Source organism: Leptonotus elevatus, chromosome 12 (assembly GCF_054856555.1).
Source record: "Leptonotus elevatus isolate MCC_2025b chromosome 12, RoL_Lele_1.0, whole genome shotgun sequence".
NCBI lineage: Eukaryota > Metazoa > Chordata > Actinopteri > Syngnathiformes > Syngnathidae > Leptonotus > Leptonotus elevatus.
This window is the reverse complement of record NC_141250.1, coordinates 21,998,981-22,024,299: the sequence shown is the minus strand read 5'-3', so window position 1 is coordinate 22,024,299 and position 25,319 is coordinate 21,998,981. Positions and strand designations below refer to the sequence as shown.

The window sequence follows — 25,319 nt, the reverse complement described above, 5'->3', positions numbered from 1 at the left end:
ACAAATAAATGTACAGTATGAACTGTGATCAGCCACACAACAAATTGATGAATAATCAGATGCCGGTAAAAACTGCTCAAATGTATTTTAATTTAAAGGGCCGGGTTGATAACCAAAAATGCTTGCAATATCTCAACATATAAGTGAACACAATTTGCAATTCTTGCAAGATCTCAAGTGGACATCCGGGACCCTGCGGTGTCAACACATAGTGAAACTGAAATACCAGCACATGATATCCAGGCTGACCACCGAGGTTGAGGAAGTTTCCCGTGTAGCTCATGACTGACACGTCTGTGGTGACACGAGTCGGACGTCAGATTTCTACTCATGTGCTTCACACATCACAAATCTCATCGCCACCAATTGCAGTGTAATGAGAATCGGATTCAGGCGCACAAAAGTGTATTCCAGGTGAATTGCTTATGTGCCTAAAGGTTTGGCTGGGGTGCTAAGTTGATTGGGCAAAACTTCGAAACATTCCACAGTACAGAGCTCCGTCTTAAACATGAGGGAACATTTTGTGTTGTTCACAACATGTGCTTCAAATGCGTACAAAAGTCTACATTGTGGCCAAGAATTAGATGACGCTCAGTATTGGACATAAGGGTGAGCGAATCGAGCGCACCTTAGTATCGCGCATTGCACGCCCAAGCGAAGGTGCGCTGCATTTGCTCACCCAGTCGTCCCCAAGTAGTTCGTGGGACCATTTAAGTCACAAATGATGGTGTGCGCATATTTTGTCCTGTCCCACTCCTTTTGAGTAAACATACACACGAATCAGTAACGTATACTCATGTTTTTATGTGTTCCGTCAGTAAATAAAATGTATAAGTACATGAAAACAGCCAAAGACAGAAAAAAAAAAAGTCTGGATATGAATCAGCCACGTGGACCTGTGACATCAAAGCAGCTTTTGGGAGTACATAAAACTCACTGAAATGAAAAAGTGAATCACATTGCATAGGGGAGACAAAATTGGGCAAGCCGAAGAGTCATTATGTGAGGTGCTTGGTGCAACAAATGGTTATGTAGAAACATTGAGGCAATACATTGCTTAAAAGTGAAGTGGTTCACAAAGTACACACTCACTGAGGTTTGGGCCATCAACAGGAAGCAAATGTCCATTTGGTTGTTGGGTTCATGTTTATTAAAAAAAAGAAACCCCAAAAAAACTTAACTGTTGCCAAATTTAGTTGGTGAACTGTCTTTGCCAAGCTTGTCGTGGTCCCACTTGAAAGATGGTACAATTGTGGCAAGCAAGAGTAAGAAGTGGGGAACCCAAAACTCAACCTCATCAACTTACCCGTGGTAAGACTCCACAACTAACAATGGCCCCCCCTTCGCTGTCAATTCAGATCAAGTTTGGCTATGCAGTCAACCTGAGGCGCTGGGCTAGACAAAATTCTGCTCGATTTATTTATGATAGAACATTTTCCTCACTTGGAAATGAAGAGAAGAAAGTGCACCGAGTGTTCAAGTCGAGTGTACAACACGGCAGAATTTTACAGCGAGGTTGTGGCTTATGCTAACATTAAACGGGTTCCTAACGGGGACTGGAGTAGACCCCCCCCTTCCTCGAGTCAAGGAGTTCCAACAATGCAACCACAGATTCGCAAGCGATTAAAGACACAATCTAATCCGTGTTAAAAGAAGGATGCAGCTACTCTGCACGTGACTGTTGAGTTAAATGCGGAAAGCCGCCATTTCATCTTTTGGCACGTCGCGGGTCCCTGCCATTGCTAATGCTAACTGACGACTTGGCGGCGGCAGACGGGGGTCCGGCCGCAGACTGAGCCGCTCCATTCCCGGGCGATCGGCCGTTTGGCCGCCCGAATGAAGAGTCGCGGGCGCCGCCCGGTGCAGGTCCGCCGCCGCTGTTGGAGGAAAATGGTGGCATGGAACCATTACCTGAAGGGTAAGAAAGAGATTTGAGATGTGTTTTTTTTTCTTTCTTTCTTCAAACACGCTCTCAGTATAGCATTTTTTTGTGCTGTTTTCATACGATGATGCAAAACCCTGGATGATAAGAAAGTAGTAATTGGTGTAACTGTTAATCCTTTTTTGACAATAGTGTAATGTGACATTATTAAGACCAAGTTGTGGTACTGTAATACTGAGCTCTCCAGGAAAAAAAAAGACTAAGCTTAGTTGTGGTGGGGGGGGGGGGGGCATACTATATCTCCTTTAAGCAGATGTATAACAAACGATGTGGAAGCTATATAAAACGGAAATGATCGATGACTTACCTGGTGCAGCTGGTGTACCTGAATTCTGATTGGGCGGCGAGTTCCCTCGCTGATTCTGGTCAGGTTTTCCCTGTTGGTCAAAGTGGAAATAGCAACTCTCAAATCATCTGCACTGCGGTGTTTAGTTTCTTTATCCGCTTAACCCCAATATTGCAAACAACGAGCAGGAGAAGTTAATAATGAAATGAAATAACACATTTTACAACAGTATAATTTTTTTTTTATTATCCCACTAATTTTTTTTTTTTATTATTTTTTTTTTTTAAATGCTCAGTATTGTTCATTCGGAAATGTCATAATCATTGCTCTTTTATTTTTATTTTTTTTATTATTATTTTTTTTTTTTGTGTGTGTGTGTGTGGGTGAGAATGTGTATGTGCGTGCGTGCGTGCGTGTATTATCCCACTTATAATCCCTCAAAGGCAAATGACATTTAGTCTCTCATGTGTTGACTTGGTGTCAAGCTGGATGAGGCTGCACGAGCACTCACCGACTTGTTTTGCTGGTTTGTTGTGAGCAGCTCCGGATTTGCCTCGCTGAAATTGGGCACTTCCGAATAGACCATGCAAAATCTGGATGGGAAAGAAGGAGACGCGCTTTAAAAAGGTCGCGTTCAAAAGTCAAGAAAAGCTGGAAAAGATTGCTTTCAAAGAGCCGTCTCGAAATGAGGCAGGCACGTTCGCAGTCGACGGTTTTGAACTTCACAGTACAAGACAAAGAATATCAAAACAAAAGCAGAGCAAGCCTGAAATGGCTTTTTATTACAAAAATATGTTTATGTCGCTTGACATTTATGTGCTCAAATGTCAAGATTCCAATAGACGTGCATAAATGGAGTCGTTGGGCTGCATAAAAAAAAAAAAATCTTTGGTTATACATTTCTCAAAGTGCTACAATGCTAATAATTTCTCAGAATATTGACGACTAATCAGACAAAATAGACCATTTATTCTTAAACTTTGTTCTCATATTACCTCAATTAAAAAATATACTTATCACAGTTTTTCCGTGTATGCGACTAAAGTTACTCACTCTCCGATCTTCTGCAGATCACCGCCTCTTCCGGTGTAGAGCGTCAGGCTGCCTTTCCATATGGACGCATATCTAAACATACAAGCCACGCGTTTACAACAGCGTTTGTAAACGTCTTTGCGCTTTTTTCTTACCCCCGCCGGGATCTTCGGGAACGCTTGGCATGCTTACCCTCTGGTGAGTTTGATAATATCGCCAGGCTGAATGAGACTGCCCAGCTCGTCCCAAACGGAGATGGCGATGCTGCCGCTTTTGTCCGCCACCTTGCAGGATCGCACTTCATGACCGTCTTTGGTCTTGGTCACTCGTCCTAGCACAACAAAAGCATTACAAGGGTACGCGGGATCTTTTGCTCTTTGGCAGCCGCGGCACACAATGTTTCGTGGTTGTGAACGGCACAGTGGAATGCGAATACACTGTCGTGTTAGCAGTAGCACCGTACCCAAGTTTTTCCATTTTGTGACATTTTACTTTATGACCTAAAAGTGTTTATTCAATGCGCTAAAGATGTTACAAGCGGCGCAATTATTTACGTAACAGCACGTCATCACAAGAAAGCACACTCGGTTACTGCCACGTTTACTGTTTTTTTCATTTGTTTATGGGTGGGGGTGTTTTCCATACAAATATTTACTGTATTTTTTTTTTATTTCAATGTTACAAACATCACTTAACTAGTTTGCACAGCGTCAGAATGTGGTCACGCGGCACAACAAGTTACTACTATACTTCCTGTTGTTCATTTGACTGTAAGTGTTCATACAAATACTTATCGTGATCTAGGTTTGGGGTTATGAATAGTGCACAACACAGTAAGGCATTATGTTTTTATTGTTGTTTGTTTGTTTGTTTTTTCTTACAAATATTTTGCTAAATTTGAGTAGCATATGATTACATCTCAAACATGTTTTTACGTTTCTTTCATATTCATGATCTTTTTTTACTACGCACATTTAATGCAATATAAATGTTTCGAGTGAATGGCGGCATAATAATGCAATGTTACTGATTTCATTTGATTTGCATTTATGGCCTCAATTGTTTTCCCCACACAATGTAATAATAATTTTACTACTGCGTTAGCGTACGTTTGTAATAGACTACGACGCCGTTTTGATGGCCTACAAGTGTTTTTCGTTTACGATAATCACATGACCACCTTGCGACATGTGTACAAATTAGAGTAACGTTCGCGTCGTAAAACGAGGACTCGACATGAAGCCCTCAAAACGCGCCTGTCCCTTTAAGCACACGCGGTCCGTCTGAGCAAAAGGACATTCAAGAGCCACCGTGTGGGCTAACAACACTTACCTATTTCCAAAACGATGAATACAATATTGAGGTTTTTCGAGCCGGGCTTGACGTCTTTAATCAAGAACACTGCCTCGGCCGAGGGTGCTGCCATTGTCCGTGTCGCTGCCAACAAACCAACCGAAGACGACGAACCCAGCTACGTTAGCACTAGCCGCTCTAGCATGTTAGCTTGGGAAACAACCAAGCACCCACAGCGCTCGTTTATGTACACAATTACCTTTCTGAAGTTAAATCACACACGTTGGTCACAAGAGCTAAATGAAAAGAAAACAGCCTCCGAGCAATAATGGCGACGAGCTCTGGTGCTAATGCTACCTAGCCGCTATCTGGCTAACAAGGACAGCTAGCTTGTTAGCTACTTTAATTTTTTTTAGTCGAGTTACTTTACATGGCGAGAGTTACAATGACAGCTGGTTTCGTCATATATGAGAGGATTTTGGTAAAAAAAAAAAAAAGTTGAGTTAATTACTATGATTTAGCAACGCAATCGCCGTACATTAAAAATGTAACTACCCGGCTGGAAAATCCCGAGTCAAAAATCGTTGCCGTTTAGGCTCGTAGTTGAGTTTAAATTAACTGTAAAGCCTCACTGTTTAAAATAAAAAAAAGAAGAATGTTATAATTTACACAACACCAACCGACTGCATTTCCTTTGTGTTGCCTTTTAGTGTAACCAACACAATAGTGCGTCTGATCGATGTGTATCTCTATAAATGAGCAGCCGGCTAAAGTTGACAGTGGTTCGAATAAGTGCCCTCGGCTAAATTGTCATTACTAGATAAATGTGTACAAAATACGCAGCTGGACAGCTAAGCAAGTTTTTTGGGGGGGGGTAAGCCACAGACTGCCGTGCTTCCACTAGTATGCCTCAGTCAGGACGTCGTACGTCATAGAGACGCTGCCGGGTATTTATACACTTCGGACAGTTCCATTGTCCTCATTCACAGGGGGTTTTAAGTTACCACATGTGTTTTTCCTCATCGTGTTCAATCGACTGATCGTATGTTACTTCGGTTAAAGGGTTATACAATGTTTCATAGCAAGCGCAAGCATAAATTGATACCATATATGTGTTTGTAGAAAATAACTGATGTGGTTGGTTCTTACACACTGAATTCCGAACGCTTCCGAACCACAGGACAGTACATGTCGGCACAACGTAAACGTTCGCCTGAAACGACAAAGCGTGTACAAAACAAAATTAATACACCATAAAAGATGAAAACGTCACGAACAGGATTCGAACCTGTGCGGGGAAACCCCATTGGATTTCGAGTCCAACGCCTTAACCTCTCGGCCACCGTGACGATACTGCAATGACGGTGACTTTTTTATATACAACCTTTAGTTCTGCTGGCAAAGGGGTGCATTGCAAACCTGCAAAACTCTGGCCCTCGAGGACTGAATTTAAACACCACCGACTGGAATAAACGCACAGTATTCAGTGGAAGCAGAATATCGTGTTCCAACATGTACAGGAGGCGTTGTCGTGACGCGGACACAAGAGGGAGGCAAGCACCGCGAAACAAATCCACCTGCCTCTTGACCTGGTCTCGCCGGCCGTTTAAACCGTGTTCCTGTGGCCCATATACAGGTCAGACCGGTTCTTCCGTTACTAAATCACATTCAAATGAGTTTAACAACCAGATAACAAATGTTGCTCCTGCAGGGAATACCGGCGAACTTAATTATGCCATGATTCAACATCGACTGAAGATACCTAAGTGGGGCAAATTCCCTCGTTGAAAGTCGGCTAAAAGTACGAGTCCTGGATTACTTCATATATTTAGACTAGATCGTTTTTCGTGCGTCTTGTTATATGAAATGTCTACTATGTTTCATATTAATAGTTGAAGCTGGTCTGGGGGTATTATTATTATTTATTTTTTTACTTCGACAATCCTGGAAATGATCAAACTTTGCTACCATGCTCCAGTCGCATTTGATGACGCAGGCGAACATCTGTAACCTCACCCAAATGTCTAGTTTAACTGCTTCAGATTTGGTCTCATTTGGCTGAATTCCCTGGTTTGAGTTCATTAGCAAAGTACAAGCCCTGAAAATGGCTGCTTCAAAACAAAATGGACGACTTCCTGTTCATTTTCGGTCATTGATTAGTGAGACTTTATCATGCATCTTGTTATGATAGAAATCATGTCCACACAATTTCATGTTGCTCTTTGTTTTTAGCAAATGTTATGTCGCTAGTTTCTACTGAATTATACATATAGATATATCTACAGGGGTGCGTTGGGTTGTGTGAACCCTAAAACGCATACACTTTCACCAGGGATACACATGCAAACTGCTAAATTAATAAGGCATGACAAACCTTAAGGGATATTAAATAGTTTTGTTAAACTTGTCAGCGCCTGTTATAGTGCTGCATTGATGATTTACGTCGGTCTGATTCCTGTTGGTATTTACTTGGTGAAAAGCAACACCCTTCACTTAACCTGAAAAGAGTCCAAAGATGACAAATGAACAGTGGGTGTTTTATTTCTTTATTGATGCATACAACGCTACAGTTTGAAATATGATTCTTGTATGTTTACAAGATGTTAGCAGAAAAGAGAGAACACACTGCGAGTGTGAGGGAAAATATCTTTGGTTGATGTGGTTTCCTGCTCGCTTAACTACTGTACAGTGACGGTAGAAAAGCAACTTCACTACCTTGTTTTTAACTTTTTATTACTATTTTTAATGGAATAAGTCAATAACAGTCTCACTTCCAGACAGAGAAGCAACATTCTTTTTTTCCTTTAAACAAAAGGCAATGACAGAAAAGTTAAACCAAGGATGAGAAGCAGAGAATATCTTACTTTCTGGAAGATTCAAACCACTGGACCACACCGATTGGACAGAGCAAAGTGTTACATTTTAGTTGAATCATTATTCTAAGAAGAGAAAAAAAGACAAATCATGCTTCACTATAATGAAGTTCATTAGAAAATAATGATAATACAGTTTGTTGCTGCACGTCTAAACTTTATTTAATCCCATACAATATCAGTTGAGCAAACAGAAATACAGGTTTAAGGAGACATATTGTGCATTTTTTTCACAAATTAACATCGTTCCCAGGTGTCTTAATCAAAGTTCTGACATTGTTCGGTCAAAATATATAAAGGATAAAGAATTCAGCATCCTCTCGTCACTCTCTGGTTGAAATTGCTTCGTTTTGGGTGGGTGGTTCTTTGTCATGCTTTTATTACCATGACTGCTGGGTCACGTTTCAAACCGCTTGAAACTATATTTAAAAAAAAAAAAAGTGACTGGTAACAAATCCAGCAATTTTTAGAGGCTCCTTGCAGAGCAGCATGCGAAGCCACCATTGACTAATTTAAACGTAGCCCACAAACCTAAAAAAGCAAGGCCCAACAATTTTGTCATGGAGCAGACACTTTGCCAAAGATTAATACAGCCCCCCCCCTCAAATTTACATATTTGGAAACTTGCACGGGAGCTTGAGTTAAACAATTGATTGAAAATGTTTAGAAAATGTTCAATTTCAAAGAACCCCGCAGCAGAGAAGGGGAGAAAAAAAAAGCATGTTTTTTTTTACAATTGCCTTATCTCCTAAAATCACAGGAATCCATTCCTTCAGGAGTGCAATTACTCATACCAGCTTGTGCACGTTGCAGACGCTGCAGGACTCGAAGTATGCTGCTGCATGTCACCGGAGGAGAGGCAGTCAGTAAAAAGATAAGGTAAAAAAGAATGACTTCCCATTTGAAACTGCCCAGTAGCATGTCGTCACTCGGTACATATACTTGTTTTCAATATTCTATTTTCCACGGTTAAGAAGTGTCAGTGTGTGATTACGGCATTCATCTATTGACAACTAATGAGTTGCTCTACTAGATTATGTAACGATACTGCACAGGCACCTTGATAGGTCTTGAGACCAGTAGTGTAAAATTGGGCACATATTGCCTAGAAAACAGCATAAGGAGCCTCGAAAAGCAACCCCTGGATCCCCATTCCTGCTCTTGCATAACCTGGCAACATACCACCACCACCACAATAGTTTTGTTGCCAAAGATTTACTTGTTTTCAGATTGGGAAAAAAAAGAGAGAAACCAGAACAAAGGCTGTTTTTCAGTAGAGTGACAGACGAGCCCAGCGAGAGGGAGATACCTGGACCGGTGCCTAGGAGATGTGCTGCCGTCCAAGTTGAGAGCGCCAGCTGATGGCACTGTTTTCAAGTAGCCTCACTTATTATTTGAACTTTAACATAACCATAAAGTGGGCACATTTTGAGTCCGATTCCGATCAAAGTCAGCCAAGGTCCAATTATCGGACGTCTCTAAAGGTTATCCTGACCGATTATTGTATTCTGTGGTTGGGCCCGACAAATGTAAATGTTAATATTTACAGTCGTAAATCAATGTGTGTGGTCATTAACCAATTCGCGGACTCCGTGGTAGTGATGTGAAACGATATCTAATTAGGAAGTGACCTGATTCTTGGGCCGTTGGTGGACACAACGAATGAGTCTCATTCACCACCACCGAAACGGCGAGACGATTCCGCAACCGTGATGTACAGTACAAAACGTTATGCTAGCTTCTTTTATTTCTCTTTTTACGATGTTAAATCCCCGCCTATGCTTAGTTCGCTATTCACAAATTCACCCTTTTCTTTTAACACAACCTACATTTTTTTTGCTCTTACTGAAACTTCCCAATAGGCCACAAAAATGGTGACCAAACCCTAGCTAAAAAGGAAAGTAGCACAGTTGGTCCAAAGAAGTCTATTCGGACCTACTCCACTACTTTTTACTACAGAGAAACATTTGACTCCTACCGGGTGAATGCAGGAAAACAAAAAGCAGCAATTAAGACATTTGCTTTACAGCAACTGTTTCTGTAGCTGCTGTCAGGGACTGCTTCTCTTCATTTTTGTGGGCCTCGTCTGCTTCTTCGTCCTCCTCCTCATCTTTATCCTCACCAACGTCGTCGTCACGCTCGGGGACGGCGAGCCCGGCGGAACGATTGCTGTTTATTTCACACTGGATACTCGGTGTGTCTCCGTTGATTGCCAGCTCCGCCTTCACGCCATCCGCGCCGGACTGACTCAGCATTTGTTGACTCTTGTGCGCAGCTTCCTCGTCCAATGCGACACATTCCAGCGCGGCGATCTCCACGTGGGCCTCTTCCCCCGGGGCCGGGTCTTGCGAAGGAATCTCGCCATCTCTCATTTTCTTGACGTTGAACGTCATGGGAGACACCTTGAACGTGGAGCTTTTAGCAGAAGGGCTCTTGGGGTGGGTCGGACTGAGGGTCTTTATGATCTTTTCACGCCTTTCCGGCGGCACAATCTTGGTGCTGATCTGCGCCATCTTCTTTTCGATACTCTGGAGAGAGAAGGCCTTCTTGATGCTGTCGACCTTCTTCAGACTGGAGCGCTTGAACTTGTCGGACCTTCGCTCAAACGAATGGGAGCTTCCTCCTGCAGCCCCGTACTCCAGCAGTTCTCCATCTGCTCCTTCCAAGGCGAGATCCTCCTCTGAGGAAAGGCTGATAGTCTGGAGACCGTCAACGGAGCTGGCAATGGACATGTTGGGCTGTGTGGACTCTGCGTCATACTGGCTCGGTTGCGGAGTCTTGAGCGAATCCTTGACCAGCACACTGGCGGGTATCTCATTGTCTTCCTGTTGAGAAAAAAAAAGGAAAACAAAGATGGTTAGAACATGCTCAAGATTTTAAAAATCGGAATCGTTTCCTGGTGGTTTTCTAAAAAAATGATCATGTCAAAGGTTAGCAGAGCGTATTGAGTTTTGAATACACAGATTAGAATTTGCCAACAGCGTCTGAGGTGGCAAATCCAGGCAGGTAAGAGTTTGTTTACCTGCCAGTTGGGTAGACGCACCTGTGGCTAAAGCCAATCTGTGGCACGGCTTTTACTTTCTGGACCTGGATTTGCAGCCTCTGAACAACGCTAGCATCTGACATACACAAATGTGCACACTGAGTGTATGCGGTGCTGCCCCTAAGATCCTTTACATTGTTTTCATGGCTACTCATTGTAACAAAACTGGTACAATTCTTAATCCTTTGGGTATTTTGACAAAACTATCCTAAGAATTTCCCGAGAATGTCAGTTGTTGAGGAGCATCAAATATTTCAGCTACCCATCCAACCCTGTGTCCGCAGATGTACAAAACTACAACAAAAACAACGGTCAAGCACTTAGGAAATCAGGAAATCATATTCCCACTCAATTTATTGAAAATGGGAGTAAAACCCAAAAGTCTTGGATATGTGTTTTTTTCTCAATTGTAGAACTTGTTGCCATGTTTGACCAATACAAATGGATGTCTGCGTTGTTGTCACCTTGGTTCAAATGATCTGGAAGTAAATTCAAGATCAAGATTACTTTGGAATCATACGCCCACGGAGTGTCAAATGACAAACAACTAGGATCCATAGTAACCCCCTTCAATCAGTCTCTTTTATCTCCATGCCGCTCTGTCAATCAATGTAACCGCGCATGCAAAACTCCTAAAACAAAGGGAAGGACAAGTCACTTTATGACCGTCATCAAACATAAAGAAATAGTTGTTGGTGCGTGGAAGAATGACTGCCTTTCCGAGAATGCAGGGCAGCTCGCGAGACATTCTAAGAGCGCTTAAAGTGACAGGATGCCAAAGGTTCTTAAAGAAACGTTCAATGCACCTGTTGTTAACCCCAACCCCAACTCAAAGACCGGGTGGACCAGATGATCTGGAAGTCTCTTGCTTCAGACATAATCTCGAGCGACTGTAAACGACCAAACAAAATCAAGTGTGTAAAAAGACAACCATGAAACCCTTCAAAGTGGCTGTTTCTCTTTCATATTATTGCTTGATTGGCATGTAAGATGGCACACAAAAAATGTGGTAAAGATCAATGATGACTGATCGATTGAAGTGAATACAACTCCAAATATTGAATATTATATATATATATAAAACGCAAAAACGTGTTTATTCCATTGTATTTATTTAAGCAATTTGTCCTTGCCCGGGTCGGGCCAGCGTCAGTGAACTTCGGGTGGCCCGACACTATCGGGTCATGTGCAATATTTTCCCCAAATTTCAATAGGGGTTAGGATTAGCTGGCATATTATTTTCATAAAATAAAGGATTATAATGACAAACCCATGTCAAAAAACACCAAAATGGCATCCTTCAAAACGGGTTCACAGAGTCACCAACCTAGTAAACATACTGAAAGAATTCTTAATCCTTCATCCTCATAAATTCGCACATTGTCGGGCATAATCCTCGCACTGACAAAATGACAACTTTTTGGGAAGTCAAAAACACGCCAGCTTGTTTGGAGTTCCCTGACACCGCTCGTTTAAGTTTTATGACACCTTCTATACCATTTCACACTCACATCAACACTACCCCAAAAAATACATTCAATCAATCGCTAATTTAATGTTTAAAAAATCACAAATTTATTAGGCTGACATTGATTAAAAATGTACAAAGACGTAGCCAATGGTAGCCGTGCAATTCAAAGTCCGAAGTCCTAACACCGTGCGTTAGGCAGACGTTAGTATGAAACGGAGACGTGCCTCCGTGACTGGCGAGGGTTATTCTGCGAACGAAGAATCGATTTTAAACAACTTACATGTAGCTAACCGTACTATTTTCACACATTATGGTGTAAAATACACGTTCACATTAAATAGAGGCGACAATTACGCCACAAAGCTTCCGCGGAACGAGGAAACCGGAAGCAGTTTTGCGCCACTTCTCAAACATAGGTTGCGTTCTAAAGCGGCACTGTGTTTGTTTTCAAGCTATTTGAAATGGGTTCATATTGCATAAAAATAACAGACGAAGTGGGGAAGGATCATTAGTGTCAATTTTTGGGAAAAAAAAACAATGAATTTGACCATATTTTTTGGGACACGTGAGGTTTCTGTCAGACAGCTACGAAATACACTTTGTTGTTTTTGTAGCAGAATTCCCCAACAGCCACGGGGACAGGCAAACAAATAAATAAATAAAAATATACATTCAGGTTAAAAGTTATGTTAATTATGCATCATTTTAATGTGGTTACATATTTTATTCTTGTACTGTATTGTTGGTTTGCCATGGTACGGTCCGGCACTGGAAGTTCAGCATTTTAATTGACCCTCTAAACAAATATTCATCAGTCCCCCGGTACGAGATGCGACCTGACAAGGCAATGCATGCCTCTTTTGTCTCGTTGTCGTAATGAGCAGACATCGGACATTTTTAGAAACGCTTAGATCAAAGAGAAATGTACATCAAATTGGAATGAAACCAAACAAAGATAATTTCATGTGACAACAAGTTTGTTGTTTCGCAACCACGCTTGTTATGAAATGCGCTGCAAGATTTTTGATCAAGATTTGTGACGCAGAAGTGTTGTTTGCATGAATAGCAAGTTAAGCCAAGTAAGCAAACGCTTATATAATCTTGTACCATTCAAACCGAAGAGATCAGGGCTGGGCAGGATAGGACAGGACAGGACAGGACAGGACAGAGTTGAATTGAACTGGAAGAACTCAGATGTTCCATTTTGACTGAATATGTTCCTATCTGGATTATGGGGAATGATGCATTTCTTTTTTTATACTTTAAATGAGTCTGTAAAGATTTACTGCTACAGATTATGTGTAGCGATTGTGGGATTATGGGGAATTAAAAATATATATATATTTCACCACAAGATGCCTATGGTAGACTCTAATAAAAAACATTGTCAAGTTGGCAGTCGGGCACAAGGAAGTCATGGCACAATATTGCACTATGTAACGACAAAAGAAAACAGTAAAAGGACACACCTGTTTACACAAGAGAACAAAAACAACAGGAAGCCAGATTTTCAGGTTAAGAACCAACTCAGTTTCTCATATAGAATAAGGTGAGAGTGGCGCGAAACAGGCACTCCCACATGTTACATACTTAAAAGGGGACATATGGAAATGACACCAGGTGGTCTAGGACCAAAGTGCAGCGTATACCAAACGACTCTCAAGTCATCAACAAAGATTTAAACTTATCTGTGGCTGTCTGACTGGCAGAAGTACTCTTGAAACTGCTGGGTCAAAAACAACCCAATCTGGGTCAAAAACAGGACCAACCTGCTAACTTGGCTCAATTTGACACAACTTTCAGGGTTTTTAGTGGGCCGGTCTAAAACGGTGGCTGACAGACTAACAGGAAAGTGGACTTTCAAATGTTTATTTGTCTGTTTTACTAAATCTCACACATGACTTGGAAGCTAGGCTGTCTGAAGATCCTCCATTCTCAGAGAAATGTGAAAGCACAATGATGTCAACCCAAAAGGTAAGCAGAGCTGCAGCATGGATGTTTGGCTAATTTGTGTGTTTAAAATGTTTTTTTTGTTTTTTTTTCTAATAATATTAAAACACTGAGAAGTCCTCACTTCGTCGCAACTACTTAACTCCAGAAACTTTGCATATTATTAAGACAAGTGGGAATTGTTTTGACAAACAATGTGCTCAGATAGATATCCAATCAGTGAAAAGCAGAACTGACCTCAAGTGATTGAGAAAATACGCCTTATCAGCATATACTATATGTCATGTTCATGTATCCTGTTCACAGCGCAGGAAGTCTTTTTCAAGGTCATCCCAACGTGCTTGCTGCGCATCAGTGGACCGTTGGAAGGAAAGCGGAAGAGAGGGAAAGGAAATGGAATCATCTGATACTGTATGTCCTGTAAGTCAACAGTCCAGGCAATGCACATATTCCGCATCATGGATTAAAGAAAAAAGTTAAGAATAAAGACATTCCGTGACAGTTCCTGTTATTGTGTTTCTGCCAATCTGTTTGAGTTGTTTTCTTTCAATGCGCCTCAAAAAGATAGCGTCAATTCCATTCAAATCACTGAATATAATCAGTCGCATTGTTTGTAGTGAGCACATTTTTGATAAGGCCACCACAAATTGTCATCATGTTTACTGCATAAAGTGGCTGTTGCGTAAGAGCGTCCACAGATAACTTGATATCTGACATGTTTTATTTGGGTGGGTGGCTTTTTTTGGGGGGGGGGGGTGCGAACTGGAATGCTTTTTGTTTCCTCATTTCCTGTCTAGGATGTCACGGCTGTGTTAGGAGCATTTAGATGAGAGATTTCTCACAAAGCCCCAAAGTACTTGCAGAGAGACAATGTGTCTAAACGAGCATACGCGAGGATGGAGAAGGATGCAATTGACACAGAATTTAATTTTCGGACAGCCGTGCATGTCATTTGAAATTAAGAAGAGATAGCACGCACGCACGCACGCACGCACGCACGCACATACACATTCTCACCCACACACACACACACACACAAAAAAAAAAATATATATAATAATAATAAAAATATATATATAAAAAAATAAAAGAGCAATGATGAGGACATTTCCGAATGAACAATACTGAGCTCTTAAAAAAAAAAAAAAAAAAAAAAAAAAGGAAGAGATTTTTTTTTTTTTAAATATACATCTCAAACCAAGGAATCTTTGTGTGCAAAAATGTCAAGCGTGTAATTGACACATTCAGGCATGGTGTCATTATGTGTTTAGTGGCTTAACATGCAAAATATGTGCAGTATGTCACCTTGGTAGTTCCACACACCGGACGATGAATACTTTCTTGCCGCTTGTTTTTAAGAGCTGCGACCGTCTTATCTTTCAATATGCAATTTTGTTTTGTTGTCCTTGTAAAAGTGGCATATTTTCCTGACATTTTCAACTTCAACCTCCATTTTGGATAGTTTTTATAGCTACAGTATTGTTTCTGAATAGCACATAATAATTACTTATATCAGGATTTTTCGCAACGAGTCATCAAGCACCAAATCTTCATTGAAACGGTTAGTAATGGGGCCAATAATGACATTACCGTTTTTTGTTTTTGTTTTTTTCCATTCCGGACACTTGGATAATTAAAAGAGCCTTGGGTCAAAACTGTCCCAGGAAATGTTCCAATCATACAGTCATTTGCTTGGAAATTGGACCGTTGACATTTGGGTTGTGGCCCATTTCAGACTTTGCATGGACGTTGGACTTTCTTACCGCACGTCTCAGCTTTGACTCATCAAGGTGCAAACGAGCTCCAGGGTGAGGCTGGCGAGGTGAATGCACCTGTTAGCACCCTTGTTTGGTCAAGTGTCAATGACTGATGGAATGGCAAACATACCAGCTATCCTTAACTGTAAATGTTTTCATATTCAAACCTCCATTCAGAAAAACCAAACAAATAGCCTATCCTTGAATTGAATTGCCCCAAGAGTAATTACAGTCATTTCATGAGCAGAGCTCAGCCATTGGTCACATGTTTATCTTGGCCGGGGGACCCATTCTTGCTTTCCTTACCATGTGTGCAAGTGTTTGTTTTTCGATAGTGGGTGTGAGAGCTCCCCCCCCGAGTCACGTTGAAATTACGATTCGGGTGCCTTTCGCTCAGTTCTTCTCACACATTTCTCATTACACAATGAAAGTTTGAAAATTGCGTGGTGGGGGACTCGTTAGTTGTAATGCAAGTCCTGTTCTGGGACGTAGCGTGAGAGTTTACGCCGAGAGCATACGGAAGGCTTTGGTGCAGCTTCTAACCTGAAGAGGTCGCTTAAAGCAATGGTAGTTATTACAAAAAAAAAAATGGCCAGCAGGTGGCTGCAGAGTATGAGCTCAACCAGGGCCATGTTGCAACAAGCTCTTTTTTCCAGTGTTTTCAACAAGTTTGTGAATTATAATGAAACTTAGCTATATTCTCATACTAGGGGCGGCACGGTGGCTGACTGGTTAGCACGTCCGCCTCCCAGTGCAAAGGTTGTGAGATCAAGTCCGGGCTTCGACCTTCCTGGGTGGAGTTTGCATGTTCTCCCCGTGCTTGCGTGGCTTTTCTCCGGGTACTCTGGTTTCCTCCCACATTCCAAAAACATGCATGGCAGGTGAATTGGACACTCCAAATTGTCCATAGGTGCGATTGTGAGTATGGTTGTTCGTCTCTGTGTGCCCTGCGATTGGCTGGCAACCAGTACAGGGTGTACCCCGCCTACTGCCCGAAGCCAGCTGGGATAGGCTCCAGCAACCCCGCGACCCTTGTGAGGACAAGCGGTACAGAAAATGGATGGATGGATGGATTCTCATACTAATTGTTGCAAAACTGAAGATGATACAAATATACTTTTTTGAATCAATGATTCCATAAGTGCAAATGTCTGTCTTTTGTCTTCAGGCTTTGAGTGTCCGATGTCGCAAAATCCTAGCCTGGGTCATCCTGGTGACAAACGCCCATTGGCCTCCGTAGAACGGTGTGGTAGGTTCAGCTTGTTACGTCCTCGCTCTAGTCTCGATAGTCAAGTTTGTTGACCCAAGTTGGAGACTGAACTTCCCGCTAAAACTGATGACATTTCAAAAACACTTATAATGTGTCTCCTCTTCGTATCAAATACAAGAAAGAACTTTGACTGCAATTTCATCGGTGACTCATTTGCAGCTCGTTTTCCAGTCTGATCTTGTTGAAGCAGCTCAAAGTGAAGCGTTGAAAAAAAAATGGGTGTGGTGTACCAACAATGGTGTTGGAATTACTCGTCAGCAAAGCGTCCCTGTATTTAGTACTCAGCGAAAGAGATACAAGTCCATTTGTCACTAATCTTTAATCGTTAGAGCATCTGTATTAATGACAAGAATGATAAAGTCAATTGTGTTGTATACGTTTAGATAATAATAATAATAATAATAGTCAATTCGATTTTGTTACTAACACGGTTTGGTCGCTCTACTTTTTCGCACTTTTCATGCATTGGCTGCCATTTGATATTTGGCCAACATTTTGTAATAACTCAACAAGTCCTTGCAACTCTCGTATGTGCTCGTAAGGTTTTACTTTTCCGCCACCAAACTCTACAGCGTGCGCAGAAAACCGACACTGATGTTGATGAAAACCAGAAGAATTTGGTTCCCAAATGAAGAGCCTGGAGGTGATAGTCTGACTGTTTCAAAAACTTGTCAGTGTCAGCCCCCAAAACTCTTTTATACTCACTATTTAACATGAATTTGAATGTTACTTCTGAACAACAGCTCCAGTACATCCAAAATATACAGAAAGTGGGTGTGCACACTTGTGCAACCACATGCTCTCACTTGCATATTTTTACTTTCCCTCTCAAACATTTCACTGGTAAAGGTTACGGGTCACATTTAGTGTGGAAAAAATGCGTGTGTTTGTGTGTGCGTGTCGTCTCCATCACCAGCAAACAAAAAATGAAGAGCGGCAGCAATTAAGGCCCTCGTTAGTCCTCGTTATGCAAGCGAACGCATTAAAGCAGCAGAGGGCATTGTCATTTTTTTTGTTGCAGTCGGTCAACATCGCACCGGTGGCGGTTTGCACATAACAGGGCCCTCTGTCTTTCCACTTCAGCGCACACGTACAGCCTGACGAGTGTTCTCGATCTATTTTGCAGAGCGGCAGAGGGGCGGGGCCCCCCTCGGGCATAAAGGCGGCGAGGGGAATTTCATCCTTTGGCGTGCGGGCCGGCCAGTGGGCGTTTTCAAAGTAGCGGTAGCGTGTGGCTTGTGATCGCGTGTTGCTTCAGGACCCCTCAACCAAAAACGTATCGCATCCACTTGTCACACGGATTGAAGGTTTAAGGGGGGGGGGGGGATCTGTGTCATGCAAATACCGAGTGGGCGTGGCCAGTTGCCAGTTGCAGGCAAAGTGACATGACTCCTCCTCCGTTTTTTTGCTGTGTGCAGTCAGTCAGTACGTTTACATGAAGTCACTAACCCTTTCAAAAGGTTACACGTACACGTGCAAAAACCTTAATACGCTCTTATTCGGGTTTTCAAAAATCTGAATAAGACCCCTGAGGTTTACCTTTTCTAACCCGAATATAAATATAAACGTGATCAGGGTCCTTTGAATGGATCATTGGTTTGTGTTCCATTTGCAAGGAATCTTGGTCTGAACGACTTGGATGTTCGGCGGCCATCTTATGTTGCCTCTACCGAAGCGAGCCTAACTTGAATACATTGATTTATTTGCGCCGTTTTCACATTATTTTCTGTCTTTACAGTGCGTATATATAAAGTACACGCATATATACGTGTGTACAAGTCCGTGTGTCTGGAATGCAACCCATTGGATATCAGGATATTGAGACGCACCTATGTAAATGCCGGATGCTGAAGGTTTCAGAAACCGGAATTTTGACCTTCACTTGAATATTGACTGCATGTGAGCTCTACAACTTTTCCCTTTGTTGAAAAAGTCGGCTCTAAGGGTCATTTAACTCATTTGCTCCCAAAAACCTGTAAACACGTTCTATTTTAAATGTTTTACGTGTCCCAAAGACGTATTTATGCGTTTTTTTAAATGTTTTTTTTTTTTAATGCTAGAGCATACAGAAAGCTTTGATGCAGCCTCTCAACTGCATTTGGACTTACATTTGACAGCGCTCATCCAAACGAATGCACTATTTCAAAGTCAGGTGCTCCTTCTGGAGATGTGACAAAATGGCCCGAAAACACCAGGAAACAATTTGCAAACTAAAAACGACAGTAATAGAAGCTGAGCAGCAGACTGGAGGGCATAAAAGGGATGTAAAAACGACACCGCCTCCGCACACCCCTCCACTCCCGCTTCCCAGCTTAAATCTTCCCCCTAAGGCGTGCCACGTCTCATTTACAACTCTGTAACTGCATACGCCTGACCCAAAACATCAGGATAATAGTGATTGGGTAACACGCACAATTGCACGCTCACACATGTCACCAAGCGCGCGCACACACACGCACACCTGGCCTACGAAACACATAACACCATAACTGTCGATTAGCAGTATGGCGCTAATTGCTAAGACAAAGTCGAGGTTTCCTAAGCATGAATCTATTTTTCATGCGAGGCACGGGGGGGGGGGGCAGAGACGTCAATACTGCATTAAAACAGTGGTATCGGTGAGTACTAGCAAGTAATATGCCGATACCATTCATTCTGTCGCTAATATCGGACTTTGGATGCAGCATCTTGTGTTTTGCTCGTGCACGACATTCACTCATGTGTGACGTGTTCACTGCATGCCGAGCTAAAATATCCGATTGACCCTTGAATGCTCTGAACCAATGGCAGGACAGCTTTTTCATGTTGAGAAAAAAAAAAGCGTAGGTATCGGCCGATACTGCAAAGCTGGGTATCGGAATCGGTATCGGGGGCCAAAAAACGGTATCGGAACAACACTATTGAAAAGTATACAGCACAATCTGTTCTATAATAATGAAATTACAAGATGCATCGAGATTTCAGGTTTATTCATTATATTTAGCAATTGGTTAATCATTATCATCATATCAATATAAATGACATCACGTTTGACATATTTTACTCTTTTTTTTTTGTGCATTTCTATTCAGTTAAGTGGTTTATTTATTTGTTTGATTAACGGATTACTATTTTGAAAAGTATTACTGTACATTTGAACAATTTTCATAAATATTCATGACATAATCGTGACAAAATGAATACAAATGTGATCATAACATCGAACTACTTTGACATATTCATTTTATTTGACCTCATGTACCGTACGAACGCCCTGACCCATGCCTCCGTTTTTCAGTACGAAAAGTTTGCCCCGCCCCCTGTTATACAATAACCGAGTCATAAATCGAAAAAAGGCAGCAAACATGAGTCAGTGAAAAGCGGCAGTCGCTCCCTTTCTCAATTCAATCCAATTGATCCTCGGCCGCCAGCAAACAAAAGGAACTGCCGCCTCGCGCTCTTGGCACCTGCTGCACCTGAACAACAGAACCTTGGTACCTGGGAAACCAGATAACCAAGATGGTTAAGAGCTCTCAGTGGCTCCGGCTGTGTCAACAATATCAACCCCGCTCACGTCCCGCTTCCCTTCCTGGGCACGCACTTGTGTGCACTTGCTCCAACCGCACACATTTATGCATGGGAAGAAAAATGGGAGCTCATTCAGGTAGTTTCAAGTCCACACCATATGTTGGGTTGAGTGCAGGTTTATCTGTCAGAAACCTTGTAGGACGCAAGAATTTTTTCATTTTAAAAAGTTCCCAGGGGTCTCTGGCATTATTGAGTGAAAATACACTAAGGATAAAAACAACATAACATCCACTTGTCACATTGTGGTTGAAATGGCTCCGTCTCATTTAAAATGTCGGGTATGTTACCATGACAACCGGGGGTGCAGCCAAGGCACTGTATTTTCCGACCCAATTAAAAAAGAAAACAAAAGCGACGCGCGACTAACCTAGTGACTTTTTATCGCAGCTGTCGGCCCAGAAGAAAATACAAATAAAATGAAAAAATACAAACCCCAACCAAAAATCCTCAAGAAATGCTGATGAATATTAATGAACACTCAATATACATTATCTACGAAAAATGGGGCGAAATAGGGAAGAAATCCTGGGGAAAAAAGAATGAAAAATAAATCTGATAATATGCAAGTCCTTGGTTGCTTAAAATAACTAAGAAATATTTTGGTCCAAAAGGAACTTGTATAATTATTTAAAATAAAAATAATATAAAATACAAAACCCACCCAAAAATCTTGAAGAAATGCTTATGAATATTGATGAACATTCAATACATATTATCTACAAAAATAGGGGTACATTGGGGGGGGGGGGGGTGTCAATCCCGGAGAAAAAAGAATAAAAATAAATCTGATAATATGCAAGTCCTTGGTTGCCGAACCGTGAATATGCAGGGTTCGACTTTAGTTATAAATTGTAGTAGGGCTGTGCAATTAATCGAAATTCAATTACAATTGCAATTATTACACTCGCAAATTATTAATACAAGTTTTTAGTTGTTTAAATTTAGACATTCGTACCTTAAAAAAAAAAAAATAGTAATAATATTTTTTTTCATCCAAAAGGAACTTGCATAATTATAGTTTCAAAGAATTGTATTTGTCTTCATAATTTTTTACGTTTAATCATTTTCTTTTCTTGTACCAAAACATAAATGATCGTCCTAATCGTGATTTCAATTATTACCGAAATAATTGTGATGAATATTTTCTTCATAACCAAGCAGCCCTAAATTGTTGTATCAAGAATTTAATTGTATTCACCGAATTACACTTGGTTTGCTCGTGTCGTGGATCTGCTGCGTGTGGCGCATGCAGCAGACACGTGGACAAACGCAAATACCGTCCCGGCCTTCGCATCGACAACTTGTTGAACATTCAAGTATGTGCTGAGTCAGAAGCCGCCGCCATGAAAGTGCTTTCGGATAGCAGCTTGAACTTGGCGCATCTTCAGCCGGCCTAGCCATCAAGTCATGGGTGGAGAAACTCACGTTTTGGGGGGAATATTATGTAAATGAAGAGACGCGACTAGTATACAGGTCCATCAAAAAAAAAAGAAAAAAAGACGTCATCGTTTTTATCAAGATATTGTGCAAGGACATTTTTTCTTTCCCGTTGCCCGTTTTTGGGACAGTAAAAGTGGAGCGCGTACGTCTCATTCGGCAGCCGTCTCCAGTTACCCCGAACGGGGGTTGAAATGGCAAAGCTGCCTGAAAGCCAACCGTCTGAATAGCTGCGGGGGGGTGAAAGCGGATCCGCTCGGAGCCCGCGAGCTCTCGTCTATTATCCCGCGACACTCCATTCCCGGACGCACCTTTTTTTCTTACCCTCCGCTCACATGGAAGACGGCGGGAAGATACAGGTGAGCTCACATGCTAAGCAGATGCTAGCATGCGGTTGAGAGACACGCAAATGTGAGGTTATGGACAATTTTAACTTAACGATTAAAGTCATAAAAACACCCCCAAAAATATTTTTAAAAGTTTAGATAAATTCAAAAATAAATCTTGTGCAGACAATAATAATGTATACTGATTTTAAACCAGTTGTGCCTCGATTTCACAATTTAGCTCATTTTCAAATCGTTGAATTATAAAATGGCGAGTTAATCCAAATGATTCAATTTCTTGCCCAGCCCGAATATTGTTTTGGAGGGCTGCTTAAGTTGCTCACATGTTTTGGTTATTTGCGGCAGGGCTCGGTCCAAATCCCTTGAAACACTGCAAATATTGTTTTCGCGGTCGGTGCGTTTGAGACGACTGTCGCGCTCATTAGCCAGTTCAGCTCGACAGGTTCCTGCTCAACAAGTTCGCAAGGACGTTGAATGTCGCTCACGTGCAATTTGTTTGGCGCCGGTGCCAAGTCGGACTGGAAGACAAAAACACCGGCACTTCCCTCCTTCAGTCAAATTTCGATGCAAAGAGGCGCAACCGCGTGTCAAGTGTCGTATCTGTGGAAAGCTTTGCAGTCCACTGATTCACAACGTGCTATATATACGTATATATATTCCATTTTGTTAAGGTTTGAACAATTTTAAGAACTTTTTTGAGGGGTTGGAACAGATTAAATTCATTTCAATCATGAATTTCTAACTATTTGAATGGGAAAAACTGATTTGACAATGTATGACGACCCCCCTAAAAAAGAAGTTGATTAATTGCCTGTAGATGCTACAAAATTGCACCAAAGTACTACTTTTATATTAGACAGTGTTTTGGACTGTGCTACTCCTGCCCTTAGTTCCTCAGCAAGAAAATGGCACCAAAGCTCTACTTTTATATGAGGCAGTGCGTTCGCCTGTCGAGAAGTCTTACTTTAACATAGTAATGCAATGAGGTGGCACCAAAGCACTACTTTGATATGAGACAGCACTTTGGTCTGGCTCGGGCCTGGGCTGGCACAAAAACAGCTGGCATTTTGACTTGGGCCCGGCCCGATCGTGCCTAACATGTAGTTCTGCAACGGATGTTTGTTGATCATGTTTCAGTTTGCTATCGACATTCAAAATGGATGAACGGGCTGGTCCCTCTAAATCATGGGCCAGTCTCTTAGGGTAAAATGTAGGAAAGTAATACTTAAAAACCACTGCATCGGCCCCAAAAGAGGCCGGCCCACCAGGCGCCTGCCCTGAATGCCCGATAGCCAGTCCAGCCCTGGTCTGGTTAAGAGAAGCTCCGCCTCTTACTTGAACATGCTTTTTTATCAGCGCTACCAAAGTGGCGCCAAAGCACGCCTTTTTTTTTCTTTTTTTCTTTTAATTATTATTATTTTTTCCTATTTTTCTTTTAAGCACGACTTTTCTATCAGACCTGGCTTTGCCTCAGACGCTCACCTGGAAGATGAGGACCTTGAAGTGGTTCCTCTTGAGCAGGTGGCTGTGGTTGGCCTCCAGCTTCCTCACCTGCACGGCCTGCTTGTCCAAGCGCTCGCGCACCTCCTTCAGGTGGCCGCTGACTTTGCGCGAGCGCTCCAGCAGCTTGCACACGCTGTTGGAGGTGCCCACGTGCGTCTTGGTCAGGCGGCTGACGTCGCCCTGCACCAGCCGCACGGCGCCCTCCAGGTCGGCCTGCTTCTGCTCCATGCGCCGCTGGTTGTCCTGCACCGCCTCCATCATGTTGACCAGCTTGTCCAGCAGCGCCACCACGGTGATGGCGCTCACCTGGCCGCGGTCCACCGGGCTCCCCGGGGCGGCGCCGGCCGAGGAGGGGCTGGTGGGACTCTTCAAACCCAGCCGGGCCAGGGTGCCGGTCGCGCTCGGGGACGACGGGGCGGACGACGGGCTGAAGCTCGGGATGAGGATCCCGGGGTTCTCGGGTTCGGGCTCCGGGACGGTGTGGGTGCTGCCCGTCACGCTGCTGGTCTCGGGGTGGGGGGGCTCTGCTTCCATGCCTGCGCAGGTGCTTTGCTCGGTGGACAGACAGGCGGACGTGAGGAGCTCCTGGAGAGAACTTTTTGCCAGTGGCTTGGCTCGGCAGTCGGCACCCACGCCCCACTCGGTCTCGCTCTCTCTCTTTCCGCACGCACAAGCACAAACATGCTGTGAACTTTCAAAACACCTCCCCCGCGAGCCAAAGGGAGGGGCTTGGTCGCCACGGCAACCTGCAGGCCTTGCCCTACCGACAGAAGGCAATCGTGTTGCGCGTCCTTCCTCGTCCTGTTGATCATGTAAGACCAACCACTCCAGTTTAGCGTTTGTGTGCTAATTAGGTTGCCAAATTGCTTTCTTTTCTCTTCCTTGTTTTAATTCTAAAGTCAAACACATCTACAAATTAAATCATTTTGGAAGCTTGCCCCCGGATGGGAAATCTTCAAAGTGGAAATTGAAGTCTGGAAGTCGCAGAATTTTTAATTTCCCCTAAATTTGGCCTTGAAGCAGTTCTGACTTCTCAACGTCAACTTTGCAAGGCGTGTCTATTATGATGAGACCCAACATTTTCATTCCAAGATTTTACTCGAGTAAAATCTTTTACAAGCTTTGTGGAAGTACAACGTAGAGTACAGTCTATTTTATTCTACAGAGTAAAATGTACATTTGGAAGAGAGTAAAATATTCAGAGTAAATTTTACTCCATGTATTTTTTGTGTGTATGAGATAATTTGCCTATCCCACGAAAAAAATAATATTAAGCAGTTTTCACTCAAAAAAATTATAATTAAGTCAAATGTGCAAGGAGAGATTTTGACTAAATTTGACTAGTTTATTTAAAAACAAACAAAAAATGTACACAAGGGTTGAGGAACAAACCACAACCTTCAGCTTGGGAGACTGCCATTCTACCACCTGAGCTATGCCACTCCCATGTTTGATTTTGTCCAAAAGGAGACCAAAAACATTGCCGTTAACGAAGAGTCCAGTTGACACGAGCAATATACAAACACACTGCATAGCTCAGAGACTAAA

General features: G+C 42.4%; 2 protein-coding genes, 1 long non-coding RNA gene and 1 other non-coding gene across 5 annotated transcripts; 1 reads left to right on the top strand and 3 right to left on the bottom strand.

Annotated features, from left to right (window-relative positions):
- Window positions 1-68: 68 nt before the first annotated feature.
- nabp1a (nucleic acid binding protein 1a) lies at window positions 69-5,486 on the bottom strand. Of its 2 annotated transcripts, XM_086091859.1 has the most exons (7): window positions 4,813-5,485; window positions 4,593-4,697; window positions 3,453-3,591; window positions 3,282-3,353; window positions 2,740-2,821; window positions 2,250-2,319; window positions 69-1,911 (listed from the first exon to the last, which is right to left on the bottom strand). In XM_086091859.1, exons 2-7 carry the CDS (start codon window positions 4,684-4,686, stop codon window positions 1,709-1,711), a joined length of 660 nt encoding a protein of 219 aa, XP_085947985.1. In that variant the 5' UTR covers window positions 4,687-4,697; window positions 4,813-5,485; the 3' UTR covers window positions 69-1,708. The 2 variants fall into 2 exon arrangements, with proteins under 2 accessions (XP_085947985.1, XP_085947986.1); XM_086091860.1 differs by having other exon boundaries at window positions 69-1,877; window positions 4,593-5,486.
- On the top strand, window positions 4,535-14,181 carry LOC147165049 (uncharacterized). The gene is made up of 3 exons (XR_015096732.1): window positions 4,535-6,189; window positions 8,240-8,305; window positions 13,854-14,181. It is a non-coding gene; the product is annotated as an uncharacterized LOC147165049 (long non-coding RNA).
- trnas-cga (transfer RNA serine (anticodon CGA)) lies at window positions 5,821-5,902 on the bottom strand. Its single transcript has one exon. It is a non-coding gene; the product is annotated as a tRNA-Ser (tRNA).
- On the bottom strand, window positions 7,084-24,458 carry cavin2a (caveolae associated protein 2a). The gene is made up of 2 exons (XM_086091857.1): window positions 23,751-24,458; window positions 7,084-10,251 (listed from the first exon to the last, which is right to left on the bottom strand). Exons 1-2 carry the CDS (start codon window positions 24,303-24,305, stop codon window positions 9,436-9,438), a joined length of 1,371 nt encoding a protein of 456 aa, XP_085947983.1. The 5' UTR covers window positions 24,306-24,458; the 3' UTR covers window positions 7,084-9,435.
- Between the last annotated feature and the right edge of the window lie 861 nt (window positions 24,459-25,319).

Bases quoted from the DNA above. Each gene is read 5' to 3' on its own strand.
- nabp1a (XM_086091859.1), bottom strand. From the start codon at position 4,686: ATGGCAGCACCCTCGGCCGAGGCAGTGTTCTTGATTAAAGACGTCAAG. The intron at 3,354-3,452 runs GTAAGCATGCCA...TTGTATGTTTAG, and splicing joins ATTATCAAACTCACCAGAGG to ATATGCGTCCATATGGAAAG. The intron at 1,912-2,249 runs GTAAGTCATCGA...CTTACCCTTCAG, and splicing joins AGGTACACCAGCTGCACCAG to GTAATGGTTCCATGCCACCA.
- cavin2a (XM_086091857.1), bottom strand. From the start codon at position 24,305: ATGGAAGCAGAGCCCCCCCACCCCGAGACCAGCAGCGTGACGGGCAGC. The intron at 10,252-23,750 runs GTGAGCGTCTGA...TTTTCTCAACAG, and splicing joins TCAAGGTCCTCATCTTCCAG to GAAGACAATGAGATACCCGC.